The sequence below is a fragment of the Scyliorhinus torazame genome, chromosome 3, assembly GCF_047496885.1.
Source record: "Scyliorhinus torazame isolate Kashiwa2021f chromosome 3, sScyTor2.1, whole genome shotgun sequence".
Classification (NCBI taxonomy): Eukaryota; Metazoa; Chordata; class Chondrichthyes; order Carcharhiniformes; family Scyliorhinidae; genus Scyliorhinus; species Scyliorhinus torazame.
This window is the reverse complement of record NC_092709.1, coordinates 44564329-44583709: the sequence shown is the minus strand read 5'-3', so window position 1 is coordinate 44583709 and position 19381 is coordinate 44564329. Positions and strand designations below refer to the sequence as shown.

Here is a 19381-nt window from a genome sequence, read left to right as displayed (position 1 = left end):
CTACAATGGTTCCTGTTCTGGTAACACCAATTTCAAACTTTTCATCCTGGTTTTCAATCACCAAACTTGTTCACCCGCAAATGATACTTCTCACCGTTGGTGGCTGTGCGTACAGCTGCCCGAGCTTCAAGCTCTCCCTAAATCTATTTTCACATGCTCCTTCAAACCTACCCCTTCAAGCAAACATTTGGTCACTTGTTCAAATAGTTCACCTGGTTTTATGTCAAAATTTGTTTGACAACACAAGTGTTTTGTGATGTTTTCCACCACGCTGAAAGCACTGTATAAACACTAGTTGTTCTCGAAACACAACATCGAAAAACAAACAACACTTACACTCGGAGGCTGTGTCAAGCAGGTGGTCCTACTTTGTTCAAGGTTCTGGTGAAGATGCGAGTCAGTGTGGATTGTCCAAGAGGTCTGTGAGGTTACAGACTGAAGGGAGTACAGCTGAGAGAGCATCACCAGGGGCAAAAAGAACATGACCCATTGAATTCCTACAGCACAGAAGGCAGCCATTCGGCCCATTGAGCCCGAGTCAACCCTCTGAAAAGGCAGGAAAGTTTGAGAAGTGGTAACACCGGAGGTAAACAAAATGTGACTGCAGTTAGGGCCCAGGGGCATGCAAGCAGGCAGAAGACTGATTTGAGGGCAGCAGAAAGTTGCAAGAGCTCAGATCTGGGAAGTAACAACACATTCAAATCCTTGCTCACAACTCAAAATGGAGATTGGGAAAAGGGAGAAATAGTAAAATATCTTTTGTGGGGGAAAAAGGGATAGAAAAGGGCGGCATGTGGCACAGTGGTTAGCACTGGGCCTGCAGCGCTGAGGACCCGGGTTCGAATCCTGGACCTGGGTCACTGTCCGTGTGGAGTTTGCACATTCTCCCCATGTCTGCGTGGGTTTCACCCCCACAACCCAAAAATGTGCTGGCTAGGTGGATTGGCCATGCTAAATTGCCCCTTAATTGGAAAAGAAAAATAATTGGCTACTCTAAATTTATTTTTAAAAAGGGATAGAAAAGACATGGCTGGTTTAATTAGAGAAAAATCCTTTAATAAAAGGCAAAGAATGAAAGAGATGACGATGGGAAACATGACGAGAGCAGAATTAAAGTCCAAAACATTTTTATTATTTAGAATTGTGTAACTCTTTTATTCAATAAAAACATTACTGCAGTGAAGTTATCCTTGACAATGGATTAACCTTACTGTAATTTGCCTTCAGCTCACTCTCTACAATACTGAAATGTTACAAATCCATCCAGTACAATAATATCTTCGCTCCTGTGGGCAAACTATGAGTTAATAATCAACAATTACAAATAATCTCCACATCCTCCTTCACTGATCAGTTACTCGTTAATCCATGCACCATTTTCATGAGGCAACAATTATGGATAACCTATATGCATGTTAAGGAGTGCAGTCAGTAAATATCTTCTGCTGGATCAGCAAAAAAAAAAGGCGAAAAGTATGAACAAAAGCATGCAAAAATATTTCAAACTTGCCCGCAACACTGGTCATTTAATGTATTCCCTTTACTGTGAATATCCCTTTTTCCACTTGAAGGAAGACTTGGTTTTTTTAAAAAGTGCATTTGTCCAGAAATGTCCCTCGTAAAGAGACCATTTGCTTTGTCACAGCCAGGTTCGGTGACTACAGACAAATGTTAAACACCATGCTTCTGCCTCATTTCCCTGCCAATCTCTAAAAATCTGTCACAAAATAATTGACTAAAGTGTCAATTTTTGTTTGATGTTCCAAGCCTTGGAATACATCAAATTAGAGTTGCCGGCAACTCAAATTTGATATTTCCTTTAAGGTCTCCACAATCATATATGAAGCTCAACAGAGTATAATATTAGTCATATTCATACATAGATTACATTTGAACACATTTCTGCATTTTACAGACAAGAACTACAAGATAGAACGTAAATAGTAAATAGGTTTTTTTTTAAACAAACCTTATTCTTCCCTTTTTCTGCAATTTTCTACATTTTAGTTACTTCAATCAAAGCACCCATCTTCATATGCAAGCCAAAGTAGTGATGGTTGACATTATTTCACTACTAGAGGCATCACAGCACAAGAAGAAAATGCAGAAACCCTGGCTGGTCTCCCCCCCCCCCCCCCCCCCCAGCTTAACCTGAAGGACCAACACCTCCAGTTGTAGTGATCCTATCACTCCCTTGGCTAACATCAGCTGATCCTGTTGATCAAGTAGAAGATTCTTCTGTCTCCAACACTGAGCTATTTGTCCTATCAACCAGCTGAGCAACTGGGGGGCCACCTCCTATAAAAAAATATTCAACTCTCTCACAACTAAGTGGAGATGGAGATGGAAGTAGCAAGAAATTAGTTAAGGAATACCAGGGGGCGGGAGAATTGGGGGGAGGAATTCAAATAATTCCTTTAAGTGAGGAAAAGTGAACAAGATTAATGCTTCTCCTGCATTTTACTGTATACAATTTATATTCAACAATATCAAAAAATGTAGCCATTCCTATCTTGTGCAATGAATAAAAGAAAGATTTCAGTTGATATTTGGCACGGTGCAACCCAATATATTATTCAGTCCTTTGTCAGTTGTAATTCCTCTCGTGGGCTGTTCTTTGATCTTGCACGTTCATTCCATTTAAATGCACTGTGGCTATCTCCAGGTTACCAGAAGCATTCTGGTGCCTTTGATCTTCATTCAAATGGAAGGCAATAGAGTTCATCTTCAACAGTAACACTCTACATCGGTGTTAGGTTCAGATTCCAGCTTAACTTTAGACTCATCTACCTGGAGTTGGCTAAGCATCATGGGCTTGTGATTCTTCAGTTTATGAGCCAAAGTCAGGAATATGGCCTCCACGTGATCATTGTCATTTGGGTTCTTAGCCGAAGTCTCAAATAGGGGCATGTTTTGAGTATCCGCAAATTTCTGAGCCAGGTCTGTTTTAACCTTTGTGGCATCTGTCAGATCGCACTTATTCCCCACAAGGATGCGTGGGATTTCCCCACCAAGTGAGTGCTGATTGCATTCTTCAATCCAGGCTGGGAGACCCTGGAAACTCATCAGGTTGGTCATGTCATATACAAAGACAACGGCATGGACGTTCCTGTAGTAGTGCTGCACCATGCTCTTCCGAAAACGTTCTTGGCCAGCTGTATCCCATAGTTGAATCTAAAATGTCAAAGACAAAAGATTTTTTTGCCCCCATCAACCAGAAAACCATGAACAAAAAAAATGATGTGTTTTTATTCTTCCCCACTCAACCCTGCCCTTAACCTCCCCTGAAGGCACTAATGTATGTTGAGGCATGATTCCAGTGATCATTATTCATGTGTAAACAAATAATTCAACTGTAGGCTGCATCACAGCCAAACTTGTTCCCATTCTCATCCATACCGCATATGAACACTTTCCAGCAAGGATCACTTGCAAGTCAGTGGAAACACGATCTGATTTTCACAGCACAAAGTTTATTTACTCAGCCAACAAAGCCTGTTTAAACAGCACACTACAGCAAACAGTCTACAGTGTCTATTTAACTACAGAAAACAGTCCACAGCATCTATTTAAAAAGAATTTTTACAAACTACCACAAACAGAACAATGCCTACTGATAAAAGTAGAGTGATTTCTCCAGGAAAATGCAGTAGGGTTAGTTACATACAAATTGTTCATGTAAATTCAATCCCAGACTTTTACTAGAGTGTTGTCTTTACATGTTGTGGAGATGCGTTGGACTTGGGTGAGCACAGTAAGAAATGTTACACCAGGTTAAAGTCCAACAGGTTTGTTTCGAATCACTAGTTTTCAGAGCACAGCTTCTTCCTCAGGTGAATGGAAGGAGCTGTGCTCCGAAAGCTAGTGATTCGAAACAAACCTGTCTGATTTTACCTGGTGTTGTAAGATTTCTTACTGTCTTTACATGCGATTAATAGGGAAACCTGGATTCTCACCCTCCAAGGAATTGTAGCACTTTGCCCTTGCTGAGATTAAGTTAGCTTAGGCTCTCTGCCCCAACCTGGGGCTTTTCTGGTTATGTGAGACTCATTTATCAGACAAGATAAATGCGATACAGGAAGTTTATTAGGGAGAGGAAACCTACAGAATTAATGGGAAAGTGAGGGTATGGATACATAATTGACTGACAGCAAAGGGTAGCAGTAGATCGGCAATTTTCAGACAGACAGATGGATTGCAGTTTTCCCGAAAGGTCAATTTTAGGTCCATTAACCTTTTCAATTTTTATAAACAATCTAAACACATGTGTAGGGAGCGGTATTATAAAGTTTGCTAATGACACAAAGTACAAGATAGCAATGAGGATGGTTAGAAGTTTCAAGATGACACGCGCAGGGCAGTAAAAAGGGACATGGTATTGCAGATGACATTTAACACAGACGTGTTATGTGATGCACTTCAGGACATTTACTCCAAATAGAAAGATGTGAATGAGCAGAGAGACCTATAAACAAACCCTTAAAGGTGGTAGGGAAGTTGGTATGATGGCTAAAATGCATATGGGTTACTCAGGTTTATAAATCAAGGAATATAATGTAAAAACAAGAAATCAAGCTAAAACTTAATAAACCACATGTTAGGCACCATACGTCAGGACCGATTTCAAGGCCTTAGAAGTGGTAGAGAATGTTCATCATGGAATTGCCAGGGATGAGGGCATTAATTAAGAGGAGAGGTTGGAAAAGTTAGTTCTCCTTGGAGCACGGAAGACAAAGAGGGAGACAAAAGAGGTTTTCAAAATGATCTGAGTTGAGATGGTCAACGAGTAACCCAGTAGAGGTTTTCTCGATCATGAGAGGCTTTCATAGAGAAAATATTTTCCCCCTGGAAAGGGTCACAGAGTCAAAATTATTGGCAAAAGATCTAGAGGGGAGATAAGAAGATCTTTCATTCCAAAGTTTTTGGGAATCTGGAACACGATCTAAAAAAGCTGGTAGAACTGGAATCCATAACTAATTTTAAAAGGGAGTTGGACAGGTACCCGAAGAGCAGAAACTTACAGGATCACAAACAAAAATTGGGAAGGGGGACCTAAGAACAACAGTGCTAAGAGCTAGAATAGGAGTGAGCAACCTCTTCTGAGGAAAGTTTCTGAGAGGTTTGATATTTGTCACTGCTATCAGTGAAGTATTCCTATGGATTCAAAAGTCATCAATTCTAATTTTTCGATTTCTTCGTCTTGCAGAAGATAATTTAAGTAATGAAATTTTTGCCAAAATAATTTTCTGCACCATTAATTACTTAATTAAATGGCATTACTGAATCATTCCTGTGGCGATGTTGCTCGCAAAAGGACTTGTGTGCATTCATAAAGGTGATCCTGCTACATATAGCCTGTCAAAAATTGTTCTAGAAATTTCAAAGACAGGATTAGAGAGAACTGTACAACTGAGAAGTCTCAGTCCACACAGGAGTGAAAAAGAAACTATGGTGCAGGCATAGTTCCTTCGCTTAGGCCTAAAGAGAGCCAGGATACCAAATGAGACTATTTTAACCAGAGAGAAAAATATGCTGAATCTTGGCATCCGCAACTGACCATGATATCCAAGTGTATTGAACCGGTCTATTTATATGGGCTGACTTCATCATGCACTCAAGTACCTTTCTCTCTATGGTCAAAACTATTTAATCACCCTAAAGGGTCAAGAGAACTAAGTTCACTATTACCAAGACTAATTCTGCAAATATCTTGTTCTGTACATTCACTCCGCATTTTCCTGACTTACCTCGGCTGGCTCCGTTTACCGATGCAACAAGTTTAAAGCTGCTGTCCAATTAAGTCTCTGCTTGGTGGTATCATTGTTCATCCCTTTCTCCCTCATTTGGCATCGGAGTTGCCCAACTCTCTAAAATTGCCTCACCAATATCTCCATCCTTCTCTATGTTTTATTTTCCCCCCCCCCCCAATTAAGGGGCAATTTAGCGTGGCCAATCCACCCACCCTGCACATCTTTTGGGGTGTGGGGGCAAAACCCACACAAACACAGGGAGAGAATGTGCAAACTCCACACGGACAGTGACCCAGAGCCGGGATTGAACCTGGGACCTCGGCGCCGTGAGGCAGCAGCACTAACCACTGTGCCACCGTGCTGCCCCTCCATCCTTCTCTAAACCCATCTCGTACCTCCCAGTCTGTATGTTTCTGGTACAGCGCAGTTGTGGGTGCACCTGACTGTGAAACATCTCAGAGCCCCTTTTCTTTTTAAAACAGAAAAAAACACTGCTGAGATGCAAGTTGTTCTTACACCTACAAAAAGAGAAGTTCTGACTGCACTCAGTGACCCATTTGACAATTGCACTTCCTTGCATGAGACTAATCAGGCAGTTCCAGATTTAATCCATTCACAAATTAGACACAAGAGACCATTCAGTCCTTTTTAACCCATCAAATCTGGAAAAGAAAAACGACAAGTCTCCGCTCCCATTCACAACGTGCACCGATTAATTTTTGTTTAAAATGATCCCACAGTTTGAAGTTCATCTGCCCTACTTCAAAATGCATTTCACTCATTGATCACATAAAAACATCCAGGATCAGAAAGGCTACTTAATCCATCAGATCAATCGCCAAGATCCAACTGCATTCCCTCAAATATCTAGCCAATTCCTTCTTACAACTTTCTGCACAATCTTCCTCCATTGCCCTTCTGGACAGTCTATTGCACACATTCAACATCCTCCGTGTGAAGTAGATATATCGAATCTGTCAGTATCTATTCATAGAATCAAAGAATATACAGTGCAGAAGGACACCATTCCACCCATCGAGTCTGCACCTGCCCCAGGAAAGAGCACCCTACTTGGAGCTGTGAAGCAACAGTGCTAACCACTGTGCTACCGTGTCGCCCCAAAGAATAAGCTAGAATGTTCATGAGTTTTTATGACCTTAATATATTATTTGAGATTCAATTTCTCCAATCCCTTAGGAATCTGGAATATCTTCACATAACCTTTATGTTCCCCAGAGTAAAACAGTCCTAGGACCTTCAACAAAACTTCTCAGTTCACATGTTTTCATACAGGCTTTAGTTTGCTCGTCTTTTACTCTGTAAATTCTAAATATTTTTCCTATAGTACAGAGCCCATCGCTGCACTGCATGTACCAGCTGTGCCCGACAAATGCCTTGACATTTGTGCTGTATCCCCATGGCTATGCACCCAAGATCTGGCTATCTTTCCTTACAAATATCCCAAAATATCCCCTTGTGAAGTGGGGGTGTCGTGTGTGGGGGTGTCGTGTGTGGGGGCGGGGGGGGGCGAGTGGGGGGGAAGGGGAACGAGGGGGAGCGAGGGGGGCCGAAGGGGGCGTGATGGAAAGGGGCCGAGGGGGGGGGGGAAGGGGGGTCAGGGGGCGCACAAAGTGGGTGGAGGGGGGGGAAGGAAGGGGGCAGGGGGGGGGAAGGGAGGGGGCAGGGGGGGGGAGGGAGGGGGCAGGGGGGGGAAGGGAGGGGGCAGGGGGGGGGGAAGGGAGGGGGCAGGGGGGGGAAGGGAGGGGGCAGGGGGGGAAGGGAGGGGGCAGGGGGGGGAAGGGAGGGGGCAGGGGGGGGAAGGGAGGGGGCGGGGGGAAGGGAGGGGGGGGGGAAGGGAGCAGGGGGGAAGGGGGCAGGGGGGGGAAGGAAGGGGGCAGGGGGGGGAAGGAAGGGGGCAGGGGGGGGAAGGAAGGGGGCAGGGGGGGGAAGGAAGGGGGCAGGGGGGGGAAGGAAGGGGGCAGGGGGGGGAAGGAAGGGGGCAGGGGGGGGAAGGAAGGGGGCAGGGGGGGAAGGAAGGGGGCAGGGGGGGAAGGGGGCGAGGGGGGGAAGGGGGCGAGGGGGGGAAGGGGGCGAGGGGGGGGAAGGGGGCGAGGGGGGGGAAGGGGGCGAGGGGGGGGGAAGGGGGCGAGGGGGGGGAAGGGGGCGAGGGGGGAAGGGGGCGAGGGGGGGAAGGGGGCGAGGGGGGGGAAGGGGGCGAGGGGGGGAAGGGGGCGAGGGGGGGGAAGGGGGCGAGGGGGGGGAAGGGGGCGAGGGGGGGGAAGGGGGCGAGGGGGGGAAGGGGGCGAGGGGGGGGAAGGGGGCGAGGGGGGGGAAGGGGGCGAGGGGGGGGAAGGGGGCGAGGGGGGGGAAGGGGGCGAGGGGGGGGAAGGGGGGGGAAGGGGGCGAGGGGGGGGAAGGGGGCGAGGGGGGGGAAGGGGGCGAGGGGGGGGGAAGGGGGCGAGGGGGGGGGAAGGGGGCGAGGGGGGAAGGGGGCAAGGGGGGGGAAGGGGGCGAGGGGGGGAAGGGGGCGAGGGGGGAAGGGGGCGAGGGGGGGAAGGGGGCGAGGGGGGGAAGGGGGCGAGGGGGGGAAGGGGGCGAGGGGGGGAAGGGGGCGAGGGGGCGAGGGGGGGAAGGGGGCGAGGGGGGGGAAGGGGGCGAGGGGGGGGAAGGGGGCGAGGGGGGGGAAGGGGGCGAGGGGGGAAGGGGGCGAGGGGGGAAGGGGGCGAGGGGGGAAGGGGGCGAGGGGGGAAGGGGGCGAGGGGGGAAGGGGGCGAGGGGGGAAGGGGGCGAGGGGGGGAAGGGGGCGAGGGGGGAAGGGGGGAAGGGGGCGAGGGGGGAAGGGGGCGAGGGGGGAAGGGGGCGAGGGGGGAAGGGGGCGAGGGGGGGAAGGGGGCGAGGGGGGGAAGGGGGGGGGGGGGCGGGGGGGAAGGGGGGAAGGGGGCGAGGGGGGGAAGGGGGCGAGGGGGGGAAGGGGGCGAGGGGGGGAAGGGGGCGAGGGGGGGAAGGGGGCATGGGGGGGCAGGGGAGCGAAGGGGGCAGTGGGGCGAGGGGGGAAGGAAGGGGGCGAGGGGGGAAGGAAGGGGGCGAGGGGGGAAGGAAGGGGGCGAGGGGGGAAGGAAGGGGGCGAGGGGGGAAGGAAGGGGGCGAGGGGGGAAGGAAGGGGGCGAGGGGGGAAGGAAGGGGGCGAGGGGGGAAGGAAGGGGGCGAGGGGGGAAGGAAGGGGGCGAGGGGGGAAGGAAGGGGGCGAGGGGGGAAGGAAGGGGGCGAGGGGGGAAGGAAGGGGGCGAGGGGGGAAGGAAGGGGGCGAGGGGGGAAGGAAGGGGGCGAGGGGGGAAGGAAGGGGGCGAGGGGGGAAGGAAGGGGGCGAGGGGGGAAGGAAGGGGGCGAGGGGGGAAGGAAGGGGGCGAGGGGGGAAGGAAGGGGGCGAGGGGGGAAGGAAGGGGGCGAGGGGGGAAGGAAGGGGGCGAGGGGGGAAGGAAGGGGGCGAGGAGGGAAGGAAGGGGGCGAGGGGGGAAGGAATGGGGCGATGGGGGAAGGGGGCAAGATGAAGGGGGCGAGGGGGGAAGGAAGGGGGCGAGGGGGGAAGGAAGGGGGCGATGGGGGAAGGGGGCGAGATGAAGGGGGCGAGATGAAGGGGGCGAGGGGGTGGTAGAAGGGAGGGGGGCGAAGGGGGGCCAGGGGGGGCAGGGGGGTGAGGGGGGGCAGGGGGGCAGGGGGGGTGAGGGGGGGCAGGGGGGTGAGGGGGGGCAGGGGGGTGAGGGGGGGGCAGGGGGGTGAGGGGGGGGCAGGGGGGCGAGGAAGTTACCTTGATTTTCTCTCCATCGATCTCCACTGTTCTCTCTCGGAAGTCGACGCCGATGGTGGCCTCGGTCTTGTCGGGGAAGCTGCCGGCGCAGAAGCGGTAAGTCAGGCAGGTCTTGCCCACACCCGAGTCGCCGATGACGATGATCTTGTAGATCCTGGAGCGGGGCGGCGCGCTGAGGAGCACCGAGCCGGCAGGGGGAGCGGTCTCCGCCGCCAGGGTGGTGCCCCCTCCTCCCCTCCCGGAGGAGGACATAACTCAGCGGGAGAAAGAAAAAAGATTAGAGGTGAACTATTGCAAAGTGGTAAGGAGAATGTGAGGGGGGAGGGGGAGTCTCTCAATGCAGCACCTTACCTGTGGGCGGGGGCTGGCAGTCCTCACGCTGGCAGCACCGCGCGTGCCCACCCACTCAAGGTTCCAATTCAATGGCTACAATGTCCACTCTTTGCAACATTCCTGCTGCTCGATACAATTCCCACTGCGTTACCTCTCATTAGCATCCAATCTAACCCACTCTTCGCGGGCGGGAGGGGGCAGGAAGATTCCTCGGCCGTCTGAAAGAGGGAGGAAAAGAAAAACTAACTTAAGGATGGCGCGAATCTCGCGAGAGCGCCTCTGGCCAGCCCGGACGCCCTCCTTTTCCACCCCTGCTCTCCACCAGAGAGGCAATCTTGTGTCGAGTGCTCAGAGTTGTTTACATTTAGGCAGTGCGCTTTGTAAATGTTGTCAAACCATCAGTTTCATTCTGGTTCCGCTTTACCCTCCCCCACTTCTGCACACATCTGCTCAGAGCACTTTGGGGATTTGTATTCAGGAGTCCATGGAGATTTGTTACCCAAATACTCATGGTGAACTGGGAGGAGAATAATCACCTTCGCCCTCTGCTGCAGATCCGAATTCTTGCTCCAAGAGTCAATTATAGGGAATGACTTTATTATGGAATTTGAGACCAATTTCCCTTTAAGATGAAAGCAAATTACTGCGGGTGCTGGGATCTGACACCAGAACAGAAAATGCTGGAAAATCTCAGCAGGTCTGACAGCATCTGTGGAGTGACAACGGTGCTAATGTTTCAAGTCTGGTTGACTCTTTATCAGAACATTCCATTCCGTTCTTCCTATCTGGCTGAGGCCTGTACCTACCAACCTTTCTCTCTCCAAACTCCTGACCACTTTCCTGAAGGTTTCCAGCTTCTTGAATATTTGTCCTCTCAACAGGCCTCCGACCTATGACCTAAGGCTTCTAGCTTCCTACCTTCCATGCTTCTGGACCTCCAGCTGCCACTCCCCACCAGTCTTGCAGTTCTTGACATTCCTCTTCCCACCCCCAGACGTTGCCAGGTTTTGTGCCCAGACATCCTGCTCCCAGCTTTTCCTCAGCTCATCCTGAAGTGTGTTCCTTAATTTATTGCTTAACCATGAATCCTTGATGTGGAGATTCTGGCGTTGGACTGGGGTGAGCACAGTAAGAAGTCTGACAACACCAGGTTAAAGTCCAACAGGTTTGATTCGAATCACTAGCTTTCGGAGCACTGCTCCTTCCTCGGGTGAATTCACCCGAGGGAGGAGCAGTGCACCAAAAGCTAGTGATTTGAAACAAACCTGTTGGATTTTAACCTGGTGTTGTCAGACTTCTTACTATGAATCCTTGAGGAATCTTTATTTATCCAACTCCCTGGAGCTAATATGAACCCTTTAACTATTTGCTTTCCGCGAATTACTGGTATGCTCCTAACTTTGTCATCTGCCCTGGATAGGGTGACCAGGCATCACAGTTTAGCTTGGACAGTCTGGATTTCTTCCATGGTGTCCCATCGAGTTTCTAAAAATAGCTCACATGTCCTGGTTTCAACTGTTCTCTTGCTAAATAAAAACTGGGCCCAGGTGGAGGAAATCTGTGTAAAATTGTATTCTTCCCATATGCACCCATCATATTGCATTGCATTCTGATGTGGCTTTTCAATGTGTCCTGGTTTTGACTTTTTAGAATCTGGTCGCCCTAGCCCAAGCCCTGATACTCTGTGCTCCTTACCGACTCATCTTTTCTGATACCCTCTTTGCTCTTTAACCAAATGATTTTCCTTAAGACCCTCTGTGCTCCTTGATTATTGCCTCTGCTGAAGGAGCCCCATCCAGTCTCTTCCTGTCCTGCAGACTCTTTTGATGGTCCCATTGTTCCTACTACCATAATAGAGAGAACCAGGAACTGCACCCGTTGCTGCTAATGGTGGTGTTTGGTGTGTAGTGTGCTTCCTGACAGTGTTGATGGCTGGTTTCTGTTTGTAGTTGGCAGACATTTGGTGGTGGTGTTGGGCTAACTTGTTTTCCTTGCCTCAGGAATGTACAGCTTGTCATAATATGCACCCATGCAAATCATGAGGTAAGAACAGGCAGTGATAGACACCCAGGTTAGCTAATCAATATACAGGAAAGAACACGACCAATCACCAGACAGAACACCAGAGGGGGGCTTCCAACTATAAAACACACGAGGCATCAGCACTCCGCCTCTTTCCACTGGTGACAACTGTAGTGACAGTCAGGGTGTATATATCAGTCAGCACCTTCTACACGTGGATCAGAGCTAGCCTGGTCTAGTAAGTTAGAGTTAGTACACTTAGAGTAGTAGAGTGTCAACCCACAGCCAGCTGTGTGCATTGTTACAGAAGTTCAGTAAATCGCATTGAACCAAAGCCTACGTTTGGTGTGTTGCTCTTATTAGCATTAGTTTTATTAGCTCTAATTCTGTCACCTTTGCTCACGAGTCGCCAGGTATCTTTCTGATACCGCCACGTGGTTCAAACTGTAGTTACGATTAACAAGACAGCACACCGCTTAGTAAGATTAAAATCAACGGTCATTTATTATGTACAGCAATAAATACTTATACAATAATCCTACTTTCTAGACTACTACCTACCACTACTGGCCAATACTTAACTTTTGGGAATGGCCCACCAGGTCAGGGAAACAAATGGCTTATCGAATTGGGTCTGGCCTGCGGGATTCAAAGGCTGATACAGGTCGATGGCTAGGAGTCTCTATCGGGTAGCGATCGCTGGAGGCAAACTTACGGTTGCTGGTCGATGGTTCTTGCGAAGGTTGCGAGCAGGAGAAGAAGGGAGAGAAGGGTCGATCTGAACTTAGCCCCCATTTTTATAGTTCCCGGGGGGTTTCCCACCTCTCGGGGTGGACCTTGACCCTGGTCCCAAGTGATTGGACTTGTTCTCAATCACTGGGTTCGGTATGCTCCAATAATAGGGTGATTCCTTGATCGGGAGGTGGTCGTTCACCTTTCTTTGTCTCGGCCAAGGCTGGCGCCGAGAGGTCTGGATCGGCATTCAATTGCTAATATGTTGCAATTGTTCCCGGGGATAGCCGATTAAACTGCAGATGTCTGGGTTGATGTGCTGCTAATGGGCGCAGGTATCGATCTGGGCCGACTTCCCCAGAGCCGAATACGCTGTTCTGTCTGCAGCTGTCCGTTTGTGCCCTGTTGGCTGCTTTTCCCATCAGCCTTTTCGGTTAGCCATTTTACATCGGGTTTTGGCCAAATTAATTGGGAATCAGCCATTTTCGGTGGCTACATTCCCTACTTGTGATCCTAACGCGAAACGTGAAGGATCACCTAAATTTTGTCCTTTCCATTCCCTGACCGGGGGGGGGGGACACCTCCTACATGGCCACTACTCTGACCCTAGCTATGCACAAAAATTTTTTACCTAAACAATTCTAAGGGCGCTATGTCAGGCAGGGGCATGCATCTACAAAATAAAAACTTGGAACCTCTAATTTGTACCTAAATACACTATACTCATCAAACATTGCATTATCCTATCTTCCTAAAACATACAACAACAATCATAACATTCAATATACTCTTTCCTGGCTTGGCAGTCAAGCTCAGGATCATACATTTTTTGGATATGGAGGTTTTGTACATCTTTTATTTACAGAAAAACACAAGTGCATGTTCTTTATTATTGTATTATAGGTCGCGGGGGTCGGGGGTCTGGTCATACCCGAATAGAGGGGATCGGATCCGATATACCGGGGTTCGAGCACGGTATGCTCTCCTTCTCCATTTGCGGAGGCGCATAGTCTGCACTGCACAGCAGAGTATCGCCAACGCTAACAGTGCTTCAATTACGTAAGACATGGAGTACCAGGTTATGAACCTGGCACACCAGGAAGATGCAGTGTCGCTGGTGACTGGGCTTTGGGTACTGCGGGGCAGTGAAACATTAATGGCAGGGGGGTTTGGAGTAATGGGGTCCACGTTCCCGCGCAACCAAATGTCAAAAAAAAAGATGTTGAGCACGATGAAAGAAGTCCTCATGGCTGTCCTCTTTCTTTTTTCTTTCTTTGTGTTCTCTGTTTTCTCCGGTCCTGGAGCTTCTGGAGTTCTGTAAAACAAGCATAGTATCTGTAACTACCTTGGTATAATATCCGGTATGTTAGTGTGTCTGTCCTTTTTGGGGCCAATTATACCCTTATAATTGGTCACTATGGGTGACTCCCTCATTTTTTTTTCTTCAAAACAAATGTTAGGACACGACACACTTCCCAGTGAGGGACCAGTGCTGATTTACCATCCCAATGTTCTAGGATGTAAATAGCATATGGCAGCAACCTAAAGGTCGCCAAAAAAAAAAACATTTTGAAATGAAAATGTCAAATGAGGTGCGTATGGGTAAGATTTGGATGGAGTCCCCGGGTAGGACGGCTACCAATGCCGTTTCTCCCCTACCCGAGCGTGTTTGACCAACGGGGGGGTCCCCAGGCAGGGCGGGTCTCACGCCGTTTCTCCACTGCCTGTGCAACCGACAAGAACGGGCAAAAATGTAGTCATCATGGTGAGGTTGCTGCTGTGATTCTACCCTCAAATCAGAACGGGCGTCTGACGAAAAGCTAGTTCCTCTGAACGAGCATGTGGTCTGCTGACCAGCTATCTGCAGATAAGCTAGTTCCGCTGAACAAGCGTCTGGTGTGTTGACCAGGTATCTGTGGACAAGTTGGTACTGCTGAACAAGCGGGTGGAAAAAATTCTCCTGTCGGACGAACAACACTTAAACAAAGGTAGGAACGACATAAAACATCCTGCAGGTTCCATCAGGAAGGACAACACTTCTCCCAAGTGTCTCCTTTAAATCATCATGTGGACACCTCAGTTCTCTGTTGCAAACAGGGTCGCAAAGGGGTTGGCAGATTGGGCGTCCGACTCGAGATCGTCCCCTTCTCCCGGGTGCCAAACTCTGGAGTGAAGTGATGTTGAGAGGGCTGCATGGTGTGAGTTGGGGTTGCTTTCGTCGTTTTGGATGAGTCTGTAGGAGTTGTCGCGGTGCCAATGAGTTTTGTCGAGTTGTGTGGGGACAAAGTCGGGGTCGTCCGTGTGGTTCGGTGGTCGGTGGTGTGGTTTGTTTAGAAAAATGATCATGAAGGGATTACTGGAGTCAAAATCGGAGTCGCTGGGTGTGGGTCCTGTTGCATGGGGATAGTAGGGAGGCGTGCTGTGGCTATCGTCAGAGTCACAGTCGCTGTCTCTGCTGCTGCAGTCTGTGGGCGTTCCGGGGCGGAGTGTAGATTTTGGGGGTGGAGTCAGGGGTGAGTCCGTGTCTGGGCTGGACGTGGTGGGGGTTGGTCTGGTTACGTTGGCTGTGGGCGGGGTGTGGTCTGCTGCGTCAAGGATGATGTGGTGGGCGTGGTTTGACTGGGCTCCATAAGCCTTTAACTGGTTTATGTGAAACCACGCAGTCTTACCATTTGGGTATTTGATTTTATGTACCGATGGGCTTACTTTATCCGTAATGGAGTACGGACCCGAGTATTTTGGAGACAGGAATGTGCTGGGGTTATAGACAGACAACATCACTTGTTGTCCTATATCATACTCCGTTGCATGTACTGCCTTATCAAAACAGGCCTTGCTCTGTTTCTTTTTGGTGCCCAATTTAACTGCAGCTGCTAACTGAGCCGTTTTTACATTTGCACCTAATTGCTCAACGGCTTTCTCGTGGGTGAGGGCCGTAACTTCAGGGCTGGTCAGGTCTAAACCTAACAAGTATTCTGTCCCTTTCATGGGGCGTCCGGTCATGAGAGTGTGTGGGGGACTTCCGGGTGCGGCGATGACCAGCTGAGTCGCACGTTTCGGCAGCTCCCTGTGAAACGGACTTTTGGGCTCTTGATAGGAGCCCCAACGGCAATTTTAACGGCTGAAAACACCGTGCGGTAAACCAGAAGGGTGTTCCCCCTGGACACGGATGGAAAAAGGAGAGGAAAGTGGCCGGATTGCAGCGGATCCTTTGGAACAACGGCAAGGAAGGCAAGCAGAAACCAAGATGGCGTCGGAAGGTGGCAGTTTCATATGGGGCCCTGAACAACAAGAGTTTTTGAAACGCTGCGTGGAGGAGATAAAAAAGGAAATGAAGAAAGAGTTGTTGGCCCCGATACTACAGGCGATTGAAGGGCTGAAAGAGGAACAAAAGACCCAGGAGCAGGAGCTTCGGGTCGTGAAGGCGAAAGCAGCAGAGAATGAAAACGACATACAGGGCCTGGTGGTGAAGTCGGAGATACAGGAGGCACACCAGAAACGATCTGTGGAGAGGTTGGAGGCACTGGAAAATAACGCAAGGAGGAACAACTTGAGGATTCTTGGCCTTCCTGAAGGTGTGGAGGGGGCGGACGTCGGGGCATATGTGAGCACGATGCTGCACTCGTTAATGGGAGTGGAGGCCCCGACGGGTCCGTTGGAGGTGGAGGGAGCATACCGAGTTATGGTGCGAGGACCGAGAGCAGGAGAAGCTCCCAGAGCCATAGTAGTGAGATTTCTCCGTTTTAAGGATAGAGAAATGGTCCTTAGATGGGCGAAGAAAACTCGGTGTAGTAAATGGGAGAACGCGGTGATCCGCGTCTATCAAGATTGGAGTGCGGAGGTGGCGAGAAGGAGGGCGAGCTTTAATCGGGCCAAAGCGGTACTTCACAAAAAAAAGATAAAGTTTGGAATGCTGCAACCGGCAAGACTGTGGGTCACATATCAAGGGAGGCACCACTACTTTGAGACGGCGGATGAAGCGTGGACTTTTATTGTAGAAGAAAAATTGGAATGATTGGACTACGAAAATGAACGTTTGGACAAAGTGGTGGGACGAGTGGGGGGGGGGGCGAAGAGGGATTGTATGATTAATCCTGCGGTATGGTAACTTTTCTTTCTCCCACAGGTGGTGAGGGGGGGAGGTGGGGAGGGAGAGGAGATGGGGCGTTGGCCATGGGAGGCGGGGCCGAGGGAGAGGCGCGGGCTTGGTTCCCGCGCTATGATAATTATGGCGGGAATAGAGAAGCAGGAAGGAGGGGGCGCCGCACGGGGCGAGCCGTGATCACGGGGGGAAGCCGAGGTCAGCCAGAGTTTGCTGACTTCTGGGAGCAACATGGGGGGAGTAATTACGCTAGCGGGGGGTCTAGCGGGGGGGGGGGGAGGGGGGAATTACTGGGTTGCTGCTGCTGGGGAAAGGGGGGAGTGGGTGCGGGAAAGGATGGGCGGGGGGGCACCGTCTGGGAGAAATACAGCCGCGTGGGAACTGGGCGAGAAGCTGGAAAAAGATGATGGCTAACCGGCAAGGGGGGGGGGTGGGAAGCCCCCCAACTCGGCTGATCACGTGGAACGTGAGGGGACTTAACGGGCCGATAAAGAGGGCACGAGTACTCGCACACCTTAAGAAACTTAAAGCAGATGTGGTCATGTTACAGGAAACGCACCTGAAACTGATAGATCAGGTTAGGTTGCGCAAAGGATGGGTAGGGCAGGTGTTCCATTCGGGGCTGGATGCGAAAAACAGGGGGGTGGCTATATTAGTGGGGAAGCGGGTAATGTTCGAGGCAAAGACTATAGTGGCGGATAACGGGGGCAGATACGTGATGGTGAGTGGCAAATTACAGGGAGAGATGGTGGTGTTGGTAAACGTGTATGCCCCGAATTGGGACGATGCCAATTTTATGAGGCGAATGCTAGGACGCATCCCAGACCTAGAGACCGGAAAGCTGATAATGGGGGGAGACTTTAACACGGTGTTGGAACCAAGGCTGGATAGGTCGAAGTCCAGGACTGGTAGGAGGCCGGCAGCAGCCAAGGTGCTTAAGGATTTTATGGAGCAGATGGGAGGGGTGGACCCGTGGAGATTCAGTAGACCTAGGAGTAAGGAGTTCTCGTTTTTCTCCTATGTCCATAAAGTCTATTCACGCATAGACTTTTTTGTGTTGGGTAGGGCATTGATCCCGAGGGTGAGGGGAACGGAATATACGGCTATAGCCATTTCGGATCATGCCCCACACTGGGTAGACTTGGAGATAGGGGAGGAAACAAGAGGGCGTCCACCCTGGAGAATGGATATGGGACTAATGGCGGATGAGGGGGTGTGCTTAAGGGTGAGGGGATGCATTGAAAAGTACTTGGAACTCAATGACAATGGGGAGGTTCAGGTGGGAGTGGTCTGGGAGGCGTTGAAGGCGGTGGTTAGGGGGGAGCTGATATCAATAAGGACACATAAAGGGAAGCAGGAGAGTAAGGAACGGGAGCGGTTGTTGCAAGAACTTTTGAGGGTGGACAGACAGTATGCGGAAGCACCGGAGGAGGGACTGTATAGGGAAAGGCAAAGGCTGCATGTGGAATTTGACTTGCTGACCACAGGCACTGCAGAGGCACAATGGAGGAAGGCGCAGGGTGTACAGTATGAATATGGAGAGAAGGCGAGCAGATTGCTGGCACACCAATTGAGGAAAAGGGGAGCAGCGAGGGAAATAGGGGGGGTGAGAGACGAAGATGGAGAGACGGAGCGGGGAGCGGAGAGAGTGAATGAAGTGTTTAAGACATTTTATAAAAAATTGTATGAAGCTCAACCCCCGGATGGGAGGGAGAGAATGATGGAGTTTTTGGATCGGCTGGAAATTCCCAAGGTGGAAGAGCAGGAAAGGATGGGATTGGGAGCACAGATCACGGTAGAAGAAGTGGTGAAAGGAATTAGGAACATGCAGACGGGAAAGGCCCCAGGACCGGACGGATTCCCAGTTGAATTTTACAGAAAATATTTGGACTTGCTCGCCCCGCTACTGACGAGGACCTTCAACGAGGCAAAGGAAAGGGGACAACTGCCCCCGACTATGTCAGAAGCAACGATATGGCTTCTTTTAAAGAAGGAAAAGGATCCGCTACAATGCGGGTCCTACAGACCAATCTCCCTCCTCAATGTAGATGCCAAGGTCTTGGCCAAGGTAATGGCAATGAGAATAGAGGAATGTGTCCCGGGGGTGGTTCATGAGGACCAAACTGGGTTTGTGAAGGGGAGACAGCTGAACACGAACATACGGAGGTTGTTAGGGGTAATGATGATGGCCCCACCAGAGGGTGAAACGGAGATAGTAGTGGCGATGGATGCCGAGAAAGCATTTGATAGAGTGGAGTGGGATTATCTGTGGGAGGTGTTGAGGAGATTTGGGTTCGGAGAGGGGTATGTTAGATGGGTGCAGCTGTTGTATAGGGCCCCAGTGGCGAGTGTGGTCACGAATGGACGGGGATCGGCATATTTTCGGCTCCATAGAGGGACAAGGCAGGGATGTCCTCTGTCCCCATTACTGTTTGCACTGGCGATTGAGCCCCTGGCGATAGCGCTGAGAGGTTCCAAGGGATGGAGGGGAATACTTAGGGGAGGAGAAGAACACCGGGTATCTTTATATGCGGATGATCTGCTACTATATGTGGCGGATCCAGCGGAGGGGATGCCAGAAATAATGCGGATACTTGGGGAGTTTGGGGATTTTTCAGGGTATAAATTGAATATGGG

General features: G+C 50.3%; 2 protein-coding genes across 3 annotated transcripts in view; one reads left to right on the top strand and one right to left on the bottom strand.

Annotated features, from left to right (window-relative positions):
* Positions 1 to 1110: 1110 nt before the first annotated feature.
* On the bottom strand, positions 1111 to 10154 carry rab33ba (RAB33B, member RAS oncogene family a). Its single transcript, XM_072495596.1, has 3 exons — positions 9907 to 10154; positions 9556 to 9809; positions 1111 to 3174 (listed from the first exon to the last, which is right to left on the bottom strand). The coding sequence occupies exons 2-3, from the start codon at positions 9805 to 9807 to the stop codon at positions 2728 to 2730; spliced, it is 699 nt and encodes a 232-aa protein (XP_072351697.1). The 5' UTR covers positions 9808 to 9809; positions 9907 to 10154; the 3' UTR covers positions 1111 to 2727.
* The window catches only part of ugl (ureidoglycolate lyase), a 113991-nt gene continuing 104324 nt past the window's right edge, over positions 9715 to 19381 (top strand). Inside the window, exon 1 of one of the 2 annotated variants that reach the window (XM_072495594.1) lies at positions 9715 to 9856. The gene's annotated coding sequence lies outside the window, so the exon portion shown is untranslated. The remainder of the gene's footprint in view (positions 9857 to 19381) is intronic. The other variant, XM_072495595.1, reaches the window with a different exon arrangement.

Coding starts and splice junctions, on each gene's coding strand:
- rab33ba (XM_072495596.1), bottom strand. CDS start 9,807: ATGTCCTCCTCCGGGAGGGGAGGAGGGGGCACCACCCTGGCGGCGGAG. Junction 3,175..9,555: donor TCGATGGAGAGAAAATCAAG/GTAACTTCCTCG, acceptor TTGACATTTTAG/ATTCAACTATGGGATACAGC.